Source organism: Schistocerca nitens, chromosome 4, assembly GCF_023898315.1.
Source record: "Schistocerca nitens isolate TAMUIC-IGC-003100 chromosome 4, iqSchNite1.1, whole genome shotgun sequence".
Classification (NCBI taxonomy): Eukaryota; Metazoa; Arthropoda; class Insecta; order Orthoptera; family Acrididae; genus Schistocerca; species Schistocerca nitens.
In genome coordinates this window covers 577,905,785-577,923,568 of record NC_064617.1, presented here as the reverse complement: position 1 = coordinate 577,923,568, position 17,784 = coordinate 577,905,785, and the positions used below count along the sequence as shown (strand labels likewise).

General features: G+C 42.1%; 1 protein-coding gene across 1 annotated transcript in view; it reads right to left on the bottom strand.

The window, feature by feature from the left end:
• LOC126252448 (pickpocket protein 28-like) overlaps positions 1-17,784 on the bottom strand; it is a 203,007-nt gene that overhangs the window by 60,850 nt on the left and 124,373 nt on the right. The window contains exons 5-6 of the mRNA XM_049953342.1: positions 6,505-6,653; positions 2,637-2,838 (exon numbers count right to left, since the gene is read on the bottom strand). Coding sequence (XP_049809299.1) covers positions 2,637-2,838; positions 6,505-6,653 — 351 coding nt within the window. The remainder of the gene's footprint in view (positions 1-2,636; positions 2,839-6,504; positions 6,654-17,784) is intronic.

Genomic DNA, 17,784 nt, shown 5'->3' with positions numbered 1-17,784 from the left:
TCGTCAGGAGTGCCACAGGAACGTGTGATAAGACCGCCGTTATTTTCTATATGCACAAATGACCTGGCGCGCAGGGTAAGCAGCAGTCTGCGGCTGTTTGCTGATGATGCTGTGGTTTACAGGAAGGTGTCGGCGGTGAGTGACTGTAGAGGATACAAAATGACTGGGACAAAATTTCTAGTTGGTGTGATGAATGGCAGCTAGCTGTAAATGTAGAAAAATGTAAGTTAATACTCATGAGTAGGAAAAACAAACCCATAATCTTGGAATACACTATTTGGAGCGTGCTGCTTGACACAGTCACTTCGATTACAAATGTAGGCGTAACACTGCAAAGCAATCTGAAATAAAATGAGCATATGAGGACTGCAGTAGGCCAAATGGTCGACTTCGGTTTATTGGGGGCACTTTATGAAAGTGTGGCTCATCTGTAAAGGAGACCGCATACAGGACAATACTGCGATCCATCGTTGAGCAAAGCTCAAGGGTTGGGGCTCAGCATCAGACCCGGTTAAAGGAACAACATCAAAGCAATTCAGAGGCGGGCGACTTTTTTTTTTAATGGTGCGTTCGAACAACAGGCAAGAATTATGGAGATGCATTTGGGACTCAAATGGGAAACCCTGGAGGGTCGTCAACTTTCTTTCTGAGGACCGCTGTCGAGGATATTTCGAGAACCGACTTTCGAGGTTGACTATAGAGCGATTCTACCGGCACCAACGCACGTTTTGCGTAAGGACCATGAAGATAATATTAGAGAGATTAGGGCTCATGAGGAGGCATTTAGACAGTCGCTTTTTCCTCGCTCTATTTGTGAGTGAAACAGAAAAGGAAATGACTAGTAGTGGTAGGGGGTACTCTCCGCCACATACCTTATGGTGGCTTTCGTAGTATGTAGATAGATGTAGATATAGAATGTGACGTCCATTTCCATCTAACGTGTCGACAGGGAGCACGCCGAGTCAGAGTCATATCAGAAACCAAATAGAACTCACTGCTTTTAAAACAAACTCGGTGTCTGCAGAACCTTGTTCAAATCCGCTATCGGCATCCACATTTTGGTTTCTCGTGATTTTCCTAAATCGCTCCAGACAAATTCCACTATGTTACCTTTGAAAGGGCACGGCCGATCACCTTCCCCATATTTGACACCATCCGAACTGGTGCTCCATCTCTAATGACCTCGATGTCACCGAGACCTGAAACTAAATTTTCCTTCTTCCTTGAGATACTCGTGGAACGTATGGCACATCGAATCGCCGCTGATACCATTAAAATTGCTACACCAAGAAGAAATGCAGATGATAAACGGGTATTCATTGGACAATTATATTGTACTAGAACTCGCATGTGATAAGTGTCACGCAATTTGGGTGCATAGATCCTGAGAAATCAGTACCCAGAACAACCACCTCTGGCCATAATAACGGCCTTGATACGCCTGGGCATTGAGTCAAACAGAGCTTGGATGGCATGTACAGGTACAGCTGCCTATGCAGCTTCAACACAATACCACAGTTCATCAAGAGTAGTGACTGGCGTATTGTGACGAGCCAGTTGCTCGGCCACCATTGACCAGACGTTTTCAGTTGGTGACAGATCTGGTGAATGTGTTGGCCAGGGCAGCAGTCGACCATTTTCTGTATCCAGTAAGGTCCGTACAGGACCTGCAACGTGCGGTCGTGCATTATCCTGCTGAATGTAGGATTTCTCAGGGATCGAATGAAGGATAGAGTCACGGATCATAACACATCTGAAATGTTACGTCCACTGTTCAAAGTGCCGTCAGTGCGAACAAGATGTGCGTTCACCGCGATGTCGTCAAACACGGATGCGACCATCATGATGCTGTAAACACAACTTGGATTTATCCGAAAAAATGACTTTTACCATTCGTGCACCCAGGTTCGTCGTTGAGTACACCATCGCAGGCACTCCTGTCTGTGATGCAGCGTCAAGGGTAACCGCAGCCATGGTCACCGAGCTGATACTCCATGCTGCTACAAACGTCGTCGATCTGTTCGTGCAGATGGTTGTTGTCTTGCAAACTTCCCCATCTGTTGATTCAGGGATCGAGACGTGGCTGCACGATCCGTTAGAGCCATGGGGATAAGATGCCTATCTTCTCGACTGCTAGTGATACGAGGCCGTTGGGATCCAGCACGGCGTTCCGTATTCCCTCCTGAACCCACCGATTCTATATTCTGCTGACAGTCATTGGATCTCGACCAACACGAGCAGCAATGTCGCGATACGATAAACCGCAATCGCGATAGGCTACAATCCGACCTTTATCAAAGTCGGAAACGTGATGGTACACATTTCTCCTCATTACACGAGGCATCACAACAATGTTTCACCAGGCAACGCCGGTCATCTGCTGTTTGTGTATGAGAAATCGGTTGGAAACTTTCCTCTTGTCGGCACGTTGTAGGTGTCGCCACCGGCGCCAGCCTTGTGTGAATGGTCTGAAAAGCATATCACAGCATCTTCTTCCTGTCGGTTAAATTTCGCGTCTGTAGCACGTCATCTTCGTGGTGTAGCAATTTTAATGGCCAGTAGTGTAGTAGACTAGGGTGGATACAGATTTTACATTGGATGATTTAACAGCTGGTTGTGCGTGTGCGTGTGCTCACCTTGAAGCCGACGCTGGCGGTGGTGGAGCAGAAGTACTCGTCGGCCTGCGAGTCGAGCAGCAGCGTGAGGCCCAGCTGTGTGCCGCGGCCGCGCGGCCGCAGCGGGAAGGCGCCCTCGTCCGTGCCGGGCGGGTAGCCGCCCTCGGGGGTCCAGTCCACCGGCGTGCCCGGGAACGTCACGTTCAGGTCCGACAGGTCGCGCCTGACGACCACATGAAAAACCAAGCGCTGCTCAGCCGCCTGCCCCACCCTTCACTATCACAATACACTAGTGACCTGTGCGCTGCCACACCATGAAAGGGACACGCAACCACCCTCAGACCGGCAGAAAGTAAGCAACGTCAAAATAATGTATAGCATACAACTTGCTTGGATACGCGGCTCTTCTTAATTTTTGGCAGATACGAGGACTGGTCAGCAAAGACTGAGAGTGAGTTTTTCCAGTGGCTTTTGTGGCAGTTTCTTAACTGTATCATGGATATTTGAAGGAGCATGTTTTTATGTATAATGACCACAGGCGGTAGCACTCTCGTATCGGTACGTTGGTAATAGCGCTCTATTTTGTAGACGCCCTCTGCATTTCACATACCAGACAATGAAGGTGACACGAGAAGAACAGTACAGCGGAATAAAATACTGTATTCGTTTAAACCATACATCCAATGAACCTTACGAAAGCTGTAGCAAACCTACAGTGAAGACGCACTAACTCGTGTAACAGTATTTAGATGGTTCAGGGACTTCGAAGAATGCCGACGTGTCATTGTTAAGCAACGTGGACCTAAGACTTCCTGGCAGATTAAAACTGTGTGCCGGACCGAGACTCCAAATCTGGACCTTTGCTGTGAGGACTGGGCGTGAGCCGTACTTGGGTAGCTCAGTTGGTAGAGCACTTTCCCGTGGAAGGGAAATGTCCCGAGTTCGAGTCTCGGTCCGGCACACAGTTTTAATTTGCCCGGAAGTTCATATCAGCGCACACTCCGCTGTAGAGTGAAAATTTCATTCTATGGTGGACCTAGTGTTTCGACTTCTGCTATGATTGAAGTCAGCACCAACACAGGTGCTCTTATTGTCCTTGAGGATCGGCGGGTAACATTACGTAACATCAATAAAGTGTTGAGAATTTCGCACTGTAGTGTCTTTACGATTGTGCATGAACATCTCCAAACGACACATGTTTGTGCCCGTTGGATGCCACATCCGTTGATTCCTTAAAAAAACGCTATGCGAATGGAGATGGGGCATGAGATGCAGCGTCTCTTTTTTGATGGAGGGGATGCGTTTCCGGACTCTGTTATCACCAGTGACGAATCGTAACTGCAGCACTTCGATCGTGAAGGAAAACGAGCCAGCCCATTGTGGAAATCGCCGGGTTCTCCAACACCAAAAATGCGAAAGTTGTTCCATCTGCAGAGCATGCAGTTCCACCCCTAAACTGAGGAATCACATTGCAAGCAAATGATCAGAACTTTCTCGTACTGGGTGGTGACTTTTTCGTGAAAAAGCATGGCATGCAGTTTCTGACTCAGTTAAAATGACCTGTGTACTGCATCTGCCTTATAACCCTGATCTTGCACCCTGTGACTTATTTTTTATCCACATCACCTGACAAAGGATGGCCTGCGTCATGTGTTCGAGGACGGTTAGGGATGCCATAAAAATGCATTCGAGTAGGAGGAAAGTACTTTGAAAAAGATCATGTAAAATCTGAAATGGATTAATAAACATCCGTTAGAACAAACCAGTTTCACACTTTGCAGAACAGCCCTCGTAATATCTCAAAAATAGATGATATACAATTAGTTCCTTATTCTGCATCTGTAAATTATTTTCATTGTATGCAATCGTGTCAGTACTTCTCACAATTTAAGATCTCATATTTCAAAGATTTGAGTAACTGAACCACAAATAATCAGATATGAATCAAAGTTCATATATTTAAAATTAATGTTTTATTATTTTCGAGATACTACAAACTCTTCACTCAACATTTACAGTGCTTTGTTACATTTGTACTATCAAGTGAATAATAACTTGAGATATTGTTTAATAGGATTCGCTGATACTGATAATGCTGAAGAGTATTGAGCGAGAGTTTTAAAAATCACTGTCCACCACCTCCTCTCTTGTGGCTTTAGCATAAATTATAAAAGGCATAATGTAGTATTATAGACCTTCCTGTCTTGTGCTGGTACAGAATTGATCACCGTATGTATAGGCGTACAGCCTCCATACTGTATTGCGTATTGGAAAAATTATCTGGTCGAGTCCATTTACATTAGAATATAGAATTATTATTGGAATCAACACTGCCACTAATATTTGTTTTAAAGTGTTTTCCAGAAACAAATTTTAATTTCTGTGGTGTAAATAATCTGTAGTATTTAACGAAAGGCCGTTTAGCAGGTTAAAAATTAACAAGTCATTGCTGTTTTCATCATACAAAAATTCACTCTTGTCCTAGTCGCTATAAATCTATCTGTTATTATTATTGCTCCTGATTACGCATTTTACTTTAACAGCATCTTCGGATCAAATCTGTGGTACACGCAACTAACATCTGCATAAACAATGTTTAGAATGATTGAAGTAACGCGTAAGTTGATCACACATCTTATGTATACATAGTACCGAGTCACTGTTTAAAACATCTTAATAATCTTCGAAAACTAGGAGTCAGAAAATATGTTTTTTAAGAAGTGTTAAGTAAAAACTGTTTGTTTTAAAGAATGTCTGAGTTAATGTTAGCGCGGCACCTTACCTCTCCTTCATAGCTCATACTATGCCAGGATTGGTCCGCAGAACCATAAATCTATTACTTCAGTCATTCAGTTCAAACTCACTAGGAACGTCTGAATACTCGTTGGCGAAAACCTCCGAAAGTATTTTCAAGTCATTCATTCCCTTCCGTTTTTTGAAGTATTTGAAATATCAGAACACACACACACACACACACACACACACACACACACACGATGCTAAATAAGCAAAAGTTCGCGTTTGGTACGTTGTCTACAGGTATGAACACCGAACTAGATGAAGTCTGCAGGTAGCTTGTTGTAAATACGAGTTATCTCGCGATCCGTCTACAAAAGATGGCGTAAGAAATGTGTGTGTGAATTCCTAAGGGATCCAACTGCTGAGGTCATCGGTCCCTAGACTTACACACTACTTAAACTAACTTATTCTAAGAACAACACACACACACGCACGCACGCACGCACACACACACACACACACACACACACACACACACATATGCCCCAGGGAGGACTCGAACCTCCGGCGGAAGGGGCCGCGCTGGCGTGAGAAACACGAGTAAACTCGGGATCTGTCTTCAAAGCGTTTAAGAAACGAAGACTTTATATAATGATCCATTTTAGCACTAGCCACACGTAACTGCCACTATATCTGAACTCTGATATAATGCTTATTATAAAAATATGTAATCATTTTATATTTTCTACACGCCGTTCACTACATCCGCATGGTGGCCAAATTGTTCACTTTGTAATGAGCCGCACTGCGACAGCCAGTTTGATTTTTGACGGTGACTAATGTGTTTTAACTCTGAGCAGATACCGTGCATCCATCAGGTATATAACCAATTAAGAATCACCAGTATTGCTCTAAGCATTGTTTATATAAAAGTATTGTGCATACATAAGTTATTTAAAAGTCTGTTCCATACTTAGTTCTCTGTACCACACAGCTGATCTAGCAAAACGCGTGATCTGGAGCTATAATAAAAAGTGTATAGCTACCAAGACAAGAGTGTATCATTAAGCGAAACATGCTCGCGTACCACCTGAAAGACTTTTTGGTAAACGTAATGAAGCATCTTATATTGAACAATATAACAACTTACGGATTCCTGAACAACAAATTGCGATGTACTTTGTTGAATGAACAACAGATTCCTTCGTCCGTTATTGCTGGATTGAAGAGATCGTTACAATCTCTGGTTTCTCCGCCATATCGACAGACCACCAGCATCTCGTGGCACGGTTGTCCCACCTGTAAAAAATATAACTCAAGCAATATCTGTTCGTGAACAGATCCCGCTACAAGAATCGCACATGGTATGAATACACTGTCTGATCAAAAGCATCGTATCACCTGTAGGTGGACATTATACGGGGTGAGTCCACACTTCGCCTTTTTGACGGCCTGATCTCTACTGCAGACACTTTCAATGAGGTGTCTCAATGTGTGTGGATGAATGGTAGCCTATTCTGCCAGAAGATCCGAAGCCAAATAAGGTAGTGACGTTGGACGCTGGGGTGTGAAGTGAAGACCCCGTCGTAACTCATGCCAAAGGTGTTCCATTATGTTCAGGTCGGGACTCTGGGCGATCAGTCCGTTTCAAGAATGTAATTGTCCACGAACCCTTGCCTCACAGATGCTGCTTAATACAGGGTGCATCGTCGCGCTGTTCCTCTACTGTGCACATTACGCAGTACTGTAAAATCTGTTCGTATGTTTCCGCATTTAGCGTTTTCAAGCGCAGCAAGAGGACGCACACTAACCACGAGAAACACCCTCATACCGTAAGACCACTCCTGCCGCATTTCCTAGTTGGAATTATGCGTGATGTCAGATAACATTCCCAGGGCTTTTTCCAGACCCAGAACTTTCCATCGGATTGCGACAGAGTTTAGCGTAACTCGTCATTCCAAGTCACTCGTTTACAGTCACCCACTATCCAGTGGCGTCGCGCTTTACTCCACCTCAAACCCCGCTTGGCTTCGACTACAAGAACATGTGGTTTGTGAGACCATTGTACCCCGTTATCTGTAACTACCTATGCATATTGTGTTAGGTGGTCTGCTGGTGGCACTTTGGAACTCACGAGTGTTTGCTTCAACTGGTTTCATGTGTCATGTGACTTTTTACAGTCAGTTTCCGCAATGATCAACGGCCCGTGTCTGTCAGTACATGAGTTCTGCCTGATTTTGGTTTAGCGGTGGTTGTTTCTTCCCATTTCCACTTCACCATCAGCTTACCAACAGTCGACATGGGAAGCTTTAGAAGGGTATAAATGTTGGTGGCTTTTCTGTTACTCAAGCGACATCCAGTGACTAGTCCAGATTCGAAGTCTCTCAGCTATCCTGACCGACCCGTTCAACTGTCCAGCTCCTCTACTGGCAACACTCCGCATCTGCTTTCATACTGGCGGGTCCACCTCTACATCTACATCCACACTCCACAAGCCACCTGACGTTGTGTGGCGGAGGGTACCTTGAGTACCTCTATCGGTTCTCCCTTCTATTACAGTCTCGTACTGTTCGTGGAAAGAAAGATTGACGGTATGCCTTTGTGTGGGCTCTAATCCCTCTGATTTTATCCTCATAGTCTCTTCGCGAGATACACGTAGGAGGGAGCAATATACTACTTGACTGCTCGGTGAAGGTATGTTCTCGAAACTTCAACAAAAGCCCGTACCGAGCAACTGAGCGTCTCTCTTGCAGTCTTCTACTGGAGTTTATCTGTCACCTCCGTAACGCTTTCGCGATTACTAAATGATCTTGTAACGAATCGCGCTGCTCTCCGTTGCATCTTCTCTATCTCTTCTATCAACCGTATCTGGTACGGACCCAAACCGGTGAGCAGTATTCAAGCAGTGGCCGAACATGTGTACTGTAAACTACTTCCTTTGTTTTCGGACTGCATTTCCTTTGGATTCTTCTTCAGTCTGGCATCTGCTTTAGCGACGAATAATTTTATATGGCCATTCCATTTATGGAATTAACTGCTTCCAGTTGCTGACCTGCTATATTGTAGCTAAATGATAAAGTATCTTTCTTTCTATGTATTCGCAGCACATTACACTTGTCTACATTGAGATTCAGTTGCCATTCCCTGCACCATGCTTCAATTCGTTGCAGATCCTCCTGCATTTCACTACAATTTTCCATTGTTACAACCTCTAGATATACTACAGCATTATCCTCAAAAATCCTCAATGAACTTCCGATGTTATCTACAAGGTCATTTATGTATATTGTGAATGGCAACGGTCCTACGACACTCCCGTGCGGGACATCCGAAATCACTCTTACTTCGGAAGACTTCTCTCCACTGAGAATGACATGCTGCGTTCCGTTATCTAGGAACTCCTCAATCCAATCACGCAATTGGTCTGATAGTCCATATGCTCTTACTACGTTCTTTAAACGACTGTGGGGAACTGTATCAAACGCCTTGCGGAAGTCAAGATATCTATCGGTCAGTTCCATATTTCTTGGAAGTGTACGGATACTTTTGATCAGATAATGTACGTCGGAACCACATCTCTGGATTTTCGACAAATGCCTTCAAGTTTGTGAAACAAAAATCCATATTACCGCATCTATTTCCCTCAGTAGAACGTGTAAGAAATTTGTTTTTGTCCTTTCGCGTAAGTGCAGTCTAACACACATTAAATGTACTCGCAATTGCGAATACAAACAACCATCAGGTGTATAAGGGAAAGAGGACTGTGAAAATATGTGCCGGACCGCGACTCGAACCCACATTTCCCGCTTTAAGCGAGTGATCGCCTTAACCGCATTGGCTATACGTGCACGACTCACGACCAGACCCATACTTCCTTATGTCGTCGTTCCAGCTTCACAACCTGTACTCGTAGACATATTATGTAATTACCGTAGAGGGGAGGACATTTTTAATTGAAATTCGCTGCCTTGGTTCAGCTGATAAATACGATATTCCAATGCCTGTGCTGCTAACATTTGTGAATATCCAGAAATCAGTTAAACTGCTCGATCCGTTTCTAAATACAGTTAAAATAGGGAGAGACAAAATATTTGCGATCACATTTCAGGAAATCTACAAGATCAAGACAGTTTCAACATTGGACGACCAATGTGATAGCATACCCTTTTAAATTTCGGAATAAAATAATTGTCGTGAAAGGAGACAGAAAAGTAGTAGTTCGCAATTCAAGAAAACCTCTTTCCCTTCAGAATTGATAAGTATGTTAAAGGATTAATTGTCATTTTGCACTTAATTATGGAAGTAGTTTATCTTGCGCACAAGAATAGCTATTACTCCTATTTTCCCTTTTTCCAACTGAATTCAGTTATAAAAAGTGTCTAATAGTTCGTCTTATCTATAAAGTAAACAGATGAACTAGAAAACAGTAAGAACAGCTACACAGAAAACCGCTGGATTGCAAAGTGGAATGAAGTGTTAAGAATCATAATAAAATTTGGAATAGGCTACAGAGGCGATTAAGCAACCTACAGAATCTGCAAAACACAAGTAGTAACAGTAAAAGTACAAAAAAAGTCTTTTTAGAAGAATTTGAGAACGGGTTGCTGCCTATTGTCAGCATAGCTTAACTCCTTACGTCGTAGAAGACAAGAAAGAAGTGAAGGAAAATTCTAAGATGAAGTAAAATTATAAGTGAAGTAGACACCAATTACGAATTTTGGAGATCAAATAGCCCTTCCAGTGAAAACGAAATTGACAGTACTACTGGGTACAATGTCCAGGGCACATAGCGCACAGCACAGAAAAGCATAAAACTAAAAAGACGTAACTAGTGAAGGGAATTGACAACAAAACAAGTGAATCTATATCAGTTAATCGGTGAAGTAATTTACGCCTGTCATAAGTAATTATACTTCTGGTCATTTTCTATCTTTCTCATTTCGTTAATCGATGTAATCAAATGACCGCAAAAATTTCTAGAAACAATTTAGAAGTTGTAATCCTCCTATAATGGCACACATCACTTACATCCCTTCGAATGAAAGTGCGCAACGCGAAAATCGTGCCTCGGTGATTATCGGAACGGAGTGCGTTGCATTGGTCACGTGCCTCAACCGGCCTGAGTTGTTGCACTTATGTGGAGAGCAATAATATGAGTGCTATGAAAGTGTTTGTCACGTGACGTGCGTGTAAGATACCGCGTCGTAAGATACACATCCCGTTACAGTGCTCTGTAGTTTTGAGTTTACCTTAATAGTGAATTGCACCATGAAATGAAAATAACACCACGAAATGACTTTGGGAAACGTTATTTTTCCGCTAAGTAAAAGCCAAAAGAGAAGAAGTAATTACAACTCTGTTTAATACTGTTTTATTGATCTCTGACGAAAACCTGATGTCCTAGAAAATGTAAATCTATTATATATATGTATCGATAGTGCATCTAAGTTAATGTACATCACTCGAACAGAAGTCGGTCACAGCTATATCATTAACATATACAATGTGATCAGTGCCGCCAGAGTAATTTGTGACTAACTAGATAATGTATCAAACAGCAAAAGAATTTGACTTGTTAATTTGTGAGTGTACACCCAGTACTTGATGCACCTTTTGAAACTACTTCATTGCAGCGTAAATCGAACAACAACTGGAAGAACCATTAAAACTGAGTTTATTTGCAAGTAACGTAATGCATCTTCTTGCAAGTAAGTGTAATGGGAAACAGTCTTCATATCATCATATGTACATCTTACCTGTGGTACGAGTCAATGTCAGTGTGTTGAGGCCATGTAAAGGTATCTGTGGTCGCCGCGAGAAGCAGTATACAGATCCCTGTAGTCGCCACCACCTCGCTTAAAAAGTCAAAGAATTTTCCTGCATGGCAAGTAACATCTCACAATATGGACGACGCACGGATGAGATCAGAAAGATTAGAATAGGTGCAAAGGTTTTTCTGCAAGTGGGGTCTAGTGGCTCACAGAAAGTGACAAAAATTTTAAGAATAAAGTAGCTGAAACGCAGTAAGTAAACTGAAGGGACGAGGAAAATTATTTTTCATCGTTTACTTGGAACACTGCTCGGTTTGTTGTTTGTTCCACAGGAAACCTTCGATAGGAATGACGATCATCACTGCAGCAAACTGTTTGTCATATGGCGAACCCAATATCGTACACATTACCCTCAATATTTGCAACCAGTGGCGCTCCAAATTCTAAGAAACCAGTTAGTCAATAATTGTTTGCATCAGGAAGGAATAGTTCATCCAGTATTTTAACTTGTATTAGCTGGTACCCGGCGCGCTGCTGCCTCAGAAGAAATAATTGTGGAAATATCGTTTGAAATTTGAAAGCGTTATTTTAATCAGGAATGATAGAAAAAATGATATTTATTTTATTGTTGATAATGAATACATTTAGTTGGCTCAAATGGCTCTGAGCATCATGGGACTCAACTTCTGAGGTCATCAGTCCCCTAGAACTTCCCGAGGCAGGATTCGAATCTGCGACCGTAGCGGTCGCGCGGCTCCAGACTGTAGCGCCTAGAACCGCTCGGCCACTCCGGCCGGCAATACATTTAGTGAAACAGTATGATGCACAAAGGAGACGTATGAATGATATTTATTTTGCTGACTGTATTATTCAGGTGCTCTTTGTTTTTTCGTCTACAGTTGGCCGTCCGATTCGTGAGCATGCAACATACAACTGGGCGTGTGAAAAACATAGATTCTCTAGATTACATCCGCACATTTGAAGTGACTGCCCTTGTGCCTTGTTGATGGACATTAGGAACGCAAGTTCAATGGAGAAATCAAAAGGCATGTCGGTGGGAATGATAGGAATGAGAGCAATGACCATATCTTCTCCTTTCGACTTTCCATTAAAAACAGTTGCCTCGATGACATTCAGCATCAGTTTCTTCACAGCGAGTCTTGTTGTATTAGACAATCGGGATGGATTAATATTCCGCAAGAGAATAATTGACACTTAAGGCAATAACAGCCCTCGGTCCCAAAAATGAAGTCTTTTGGCCTAGGTTTCGGCAACTACTAAGAGTATCTTCATCAGAAGTGAAACATTCAAACTGGCATGTCACGTATAAAATAAATATCAAGCGATGAAGCTTTGGCCACAAAATTTTAAAATAGGAAACACAGAAGGTAAGCCACTATGGCCTGCTCACACATGTCGAGCTGCGGCAGTATCAGACTCTTGAATGTTTTACCTATGATGAAGGCACTCTCAGTAGTTGCCGAAACTTAGGTCAAAAAACTTCATTTTTGAGACCGAGGGCTGTTATTGCTTTGATTTTACTTTGTAAACGGTCGCTGACAACGCAGCCATGTTCTAAACTTTAATAATTGACACCCCTACTTTGAGCAATTTGTATGGTGGCACACCAGGAAGAGCCAACGAATTTAAGAATTTTAAAGGATAATCGAGAACTTCTTCCGCGTTCATGACGTTGTCAGTCGGTTTGTAGGTAACAGAATCGTCAGACTGCAATTCTTTCTTGAATTGCATGGTTGATTGCATTGACATCAATGTTTTTTGCTACCAAAATAGCACGTTCGCAAAGCCATTAATGATTTTTATAATTGGTGACCATTTGCGAAAAAACTTTCTGCATGAGTAGTTCGACGGATGGCACAATGGCGTAAAATTTCAGTGAGAATGAAATACATTTTTTGATAGCATCAACAGGTATTTTTGCTTTGCCAATGTTCAATAGCTGTCTTGGAAATTTGGCTGCCGACTCATTGCACTGGAAATGTACGCGCGTATTGGTCTTTGAAGTGAGTTTTTCGCACATGTCTCCATAGACGCGATGCTTTGAGGCAAGCATCGAGATCGTCAGCTGGTGCTGATGTAGCTATGACTGGAATAGTTTTTTTAAGTCGCAAGATAATAAAATGAAAGCGCCACCGAACGGTTGTGCATTTGATCGTAAATCGTTAAGAATATGACCAAGGGCTTCAAGCGCTTCCGCTAGGTGTAGGTTCTCAACGGCTGGGCTGTCATTAATTCATTTATAAACGCAACAGTTCCATTGTGGACACAACATTAGGCAATCACTCATACACACGCCGTATGTAGATCAACTCCTAGTGACCTACACTGCATGTAGTGTAGGTCAGTTCTGTTAGTGTGCAGAAACAATAAAACGACAATGAAATATTCATAACCTACGTCTTATCTCATAAATGAATTGAGATATCAAAAAGAGATTTTGCTAAATGAAAGCACTCAATGAGAAGAGTATTTTGCTGTATGCTTAATACGCAAAACTTTCTTATCAAATGCAGTACACAAATTACTACAGATTGTTTCACTGTATTAATGTAATATCTGGAGGGCTATCGATAGCTGATAAAATGCGATTTTCTGTATACTTTCCAGCAACATAAACGAAGAAATTAGACGTTTGTTTTACATCAAGAACGACGTTTTTCATAAACTCGTGATTTGCTTTGCTCTCAGCTGCTACCTTAATACACTGTTTCAAGATACCGTCGCAACTGAAGCTAATTTTAATGCGTCAACAAGAGAAATTAGATATTATTCCAAACTCGTTGCCATCTTTATATATTGCATCTCTAGGCAACAGCCCTTACACACGAGAATGGTGAATCCGCTCATTGACTTAAATTGTGAGAACCTTGTCACGTGCATATCAGTCGAAATGTGTAACATCCCATCCTTTTCAAAATCCACAGATCTGTTGTTGTTGTTGTGGTCTTCAGTCCTGAGACTGGTTTGATGGAGCTCTCCATGCTACTCTATCCTGTGCAAGCTTCTTCATCTCCCAGTACCTACCGCAACCTACATCCTTCTGAATCTGTTTAATGTATTCATCTCTTGGTCTCCCTCTACGATTATTACCCTCCACGCTGGCCTCCAGTGCTAAATTGGTGACCCCTTGATGCCTCAGAACATGTCCTACCAACCGATCCCTTCCACAGATCTAAGTTACAGTAAATTTTACCAATAACTTTATACCCTTGTACCATATTTCTGTTTCTCTATTGTCATTTGTGTTTAAAAAAAGAAAAGAAGAGGAAGGAAATCGTTTCAGATACCTGCCAAACTTTATAATAAACATTATAGAAATGATAAAATACTAAAAACTATAGTTGTAGAAAAAGGTCTACAGAAGACACTTACTAAAAGATGAAACAGATCAGTGGGACATCGACTGCAACAACCAAGAATAGTTAACCTGTCTCTGAAAGAAGTATAGAGGAAAAATATAGGATGCAGTCAAACACTGTAATAATAAAAAAAAAATTATTAAGGGTATTGGGTGTAGTAGCTACGTAGGGACTGTGGGACTGAAAACATAGATGATTAAACTGATGTCTTTCCTGCCTGAAAGCTACAGGTAAACTTTTTTTTATTTTATTTTTCAGTGAACTTACATTAGCTTTAATACAAAATACCAATACAAATTTGTCTCTGTTTCATGTTGAGTTTACGAGATAGTGACAACACTGTATTGCTTTCCTCAATTGACGTAGATCTTCGCAGCGATGCACGCCGCCACGTATTTGTCGACAGCCAGTGAATGCGAGAATATGTCATCCACATTGCCAGTCAAGATTATTGTTGCGCTTCATAATATACCTTTATATTTTATATATTCCGATTTGCGGATTCCCTGTACACTGTTGCATAGCTGAATACAGTTCATCATATAATCACCGGATGATAAATAACAGAGATTAATATACATTAGTCTGAGTAAAGCTCCCTGATGAAAAAATGATAATGGAAACAACTCAAGATGAAAGAATTAGATAACATAATATATCGGAATTTTTCGAAGTATTAGAGTTGTAATCTCGAAGAAGATGGCACATATTTCTCCTTCCAATGCTTTTCTTTACAATTTTAGCGTTCTGTACCTCAGTCGGCAAAAACGGAATCCTTAAAGGATCACTTCGTTCTCCGTCTGTCTGTTTGTCCGACTGAGAAGACCCCTTTTTCTCACGAACGGGTAGAGGTACGAAGTTGAAATTTATGTCAGATACTGATATCTACGGTCCCTTGCCGGTGTAAAACATTTAACCTTCTAAGTTAGTGTTATCAAAAGATACGGCGATTTCCGTCGCATATTTCGATACTCGCAAACTCATTCATCGAAACCTATAAAGTACTTCCCTTTGACCTAGAATGATGAAATTCGACAAGAATCAAGGCTTCATGGTAAAAGTAAAGGAAATATAGTAAAATCGTTAATTTGAAGTTATATGACACGAAAAAATATTTTTCTACCATTTGTTGTCCATCTGTCTGTCGGCCTGACGTCGTCTGTTAACATCACCTTTTCTCGGGAACGGGTATTGTTCATATAGCTATCAAGTTGAAATATATGTCGAGGACTAAGGTCTACAGTCCTTTTGCGGTATAAAAGAATGTAAGTTTCTAAATCAATGCAATCAAACAATATAGCCATTTACGTCAAAACCTATAGGAGAACTGCCTATGTGCAGGGTTGCCAGAAACAGTCTGAAAAGCTTGTAAGGTTGTTACAGGGTAGGCTGTTCTGAGATATTGCAAAACGATTTAGGTAAGATATCTGCATGATGCGAAAATTGGCAATTGGCCTTAAATAATGGAAAGTGTGACGACATCGACATGCGTGAAAAAATGAATCCGTTTAAGTTAGAGTATACGATAAATCAAACAAACCCATAAGCCACAAATTCAACTAAAAACATAGGAATTACAATTACGAACGACATAAACTGGGAAGAACACACAGAAAATGTGGGGAGGGTGAATCAAATACTGCGTTTTATTGGTAGAACGCTCAGAAGAGGCAATAGAGTTACTAAAAAGACTACTTGCACTACTCTTGCCCGTGCTGCACGGTGTGGGATCCTCACCAGATAGAATTAAAGAAGTACATCGAAAAAATTCAAAGAAGAATAGCGCTCCTTGTATTTCGAGGAATAGGAGAGAAAGTGTCACGGACATAATACAGGATTTGGGGTGTACATTATCCAAACAAAGGCGTTTCTTGTTGCGGCGAGATCTTCCCACAAAATGCCAATCATCAACTTTCTCTTCGAACGTGAAAACATTTTGTTGAGGCCGACCTATGAGGGAGAAACTATCATCTTAATAAAATAACAGAAATGAGAGCCGGCACGGAAAGATATGTGTTCATTTATTCCGCGCGATGTTGAAGAGTGGGATAATAGAGAATTAGTGCGAAGGTGGTTCGATGAACCCTCTGCCAGGCACGTAAGTGTGATTTGCAGATTAGCCATGTAGTAGATGCTGTGAGGTAACGGGCGAGTTGTGGCGCCCTGGAAATATACAGGGTGTTACAAAAAGGTACTGCCAAACTTTCAGGAAACATTTCTCACACACAAAGAAAGAAAATATGTTATGTGGACATGTGACCGGAAACGCTTACTTTCCATGTTAGAGCTCATTTTATTACTTCTCTTCAAATCACATTAATCATGGAATGGACACACACAGCAACAGAACGTACCAGCGTGATTTCAAACACTTTGTTACAGGAAATGTTAAAATGTCCTCCGTTAGCGATGATACATGCATCCACCCTCCGTCGCATGGAATCCCTGATGCGCTGATGCAGCCCTGGAGAATGGCGTATTGTATCACAGCCGTCCACAATACGAGCACGAAGAGTCTCTACATTTGGTACCGGCGTTGCGTAGACAAGAGCTTTCAAATGCCCCCATAAATGAAAGTCAAGAGGGTTCAGGTCAGGAGAGAGTGGAGGCCATGGAATTGGTGCGCCTCTACCAATCCATCGGTCACCGAATCTGTTGTTGAGAAGCGTACGAACACTTCGACTGAAATGTGCAGGAGCTCCATCGTGCATGAACCACATGTTGTGTCGCACTTGTAAAAGCACATGTTCTAGCAGCACAGGTAGAGTATCCCGTATGAAATCGTGATAACGTGCTCCATTGAGCGTAGGTGGAAGAACATGGGGCTCAATCAAGACATCACCAACAATGCCTGCCCAAACGTTCACAGAAAATCTGTGTTGATGACGTGATTGCACAATTGCATGCGGATTCTCGTCAGCCCACACATGTTGATTGTGAAAATGTACAATTTGATCACGTTGGAATGAAGCCTCATCCGTAAAGAGAACATTTGCACTGAAATGAGGATTGACACATTGTTGGATGAACCATTCGCAGGAGTGTACCCGTGGAGGCCAATCAGCTGCTGATAGTGCCTGCACACGCTGTACATGGTACGGAAACAACTTGTTCTCCCGTAGCACTCCCACACAGTGACGTGGTCAACGTTACCTTGTACAGCAGCAACTTCTCTGACGTTGACATTAGGGTTATCGTCAACTGCACGAAGAATTGCCTCGTCCATTGCAGGTGTCCTCGTCGTTCTAGGTCTTCCCCAGTCGCGAGTCATGGGCTGGA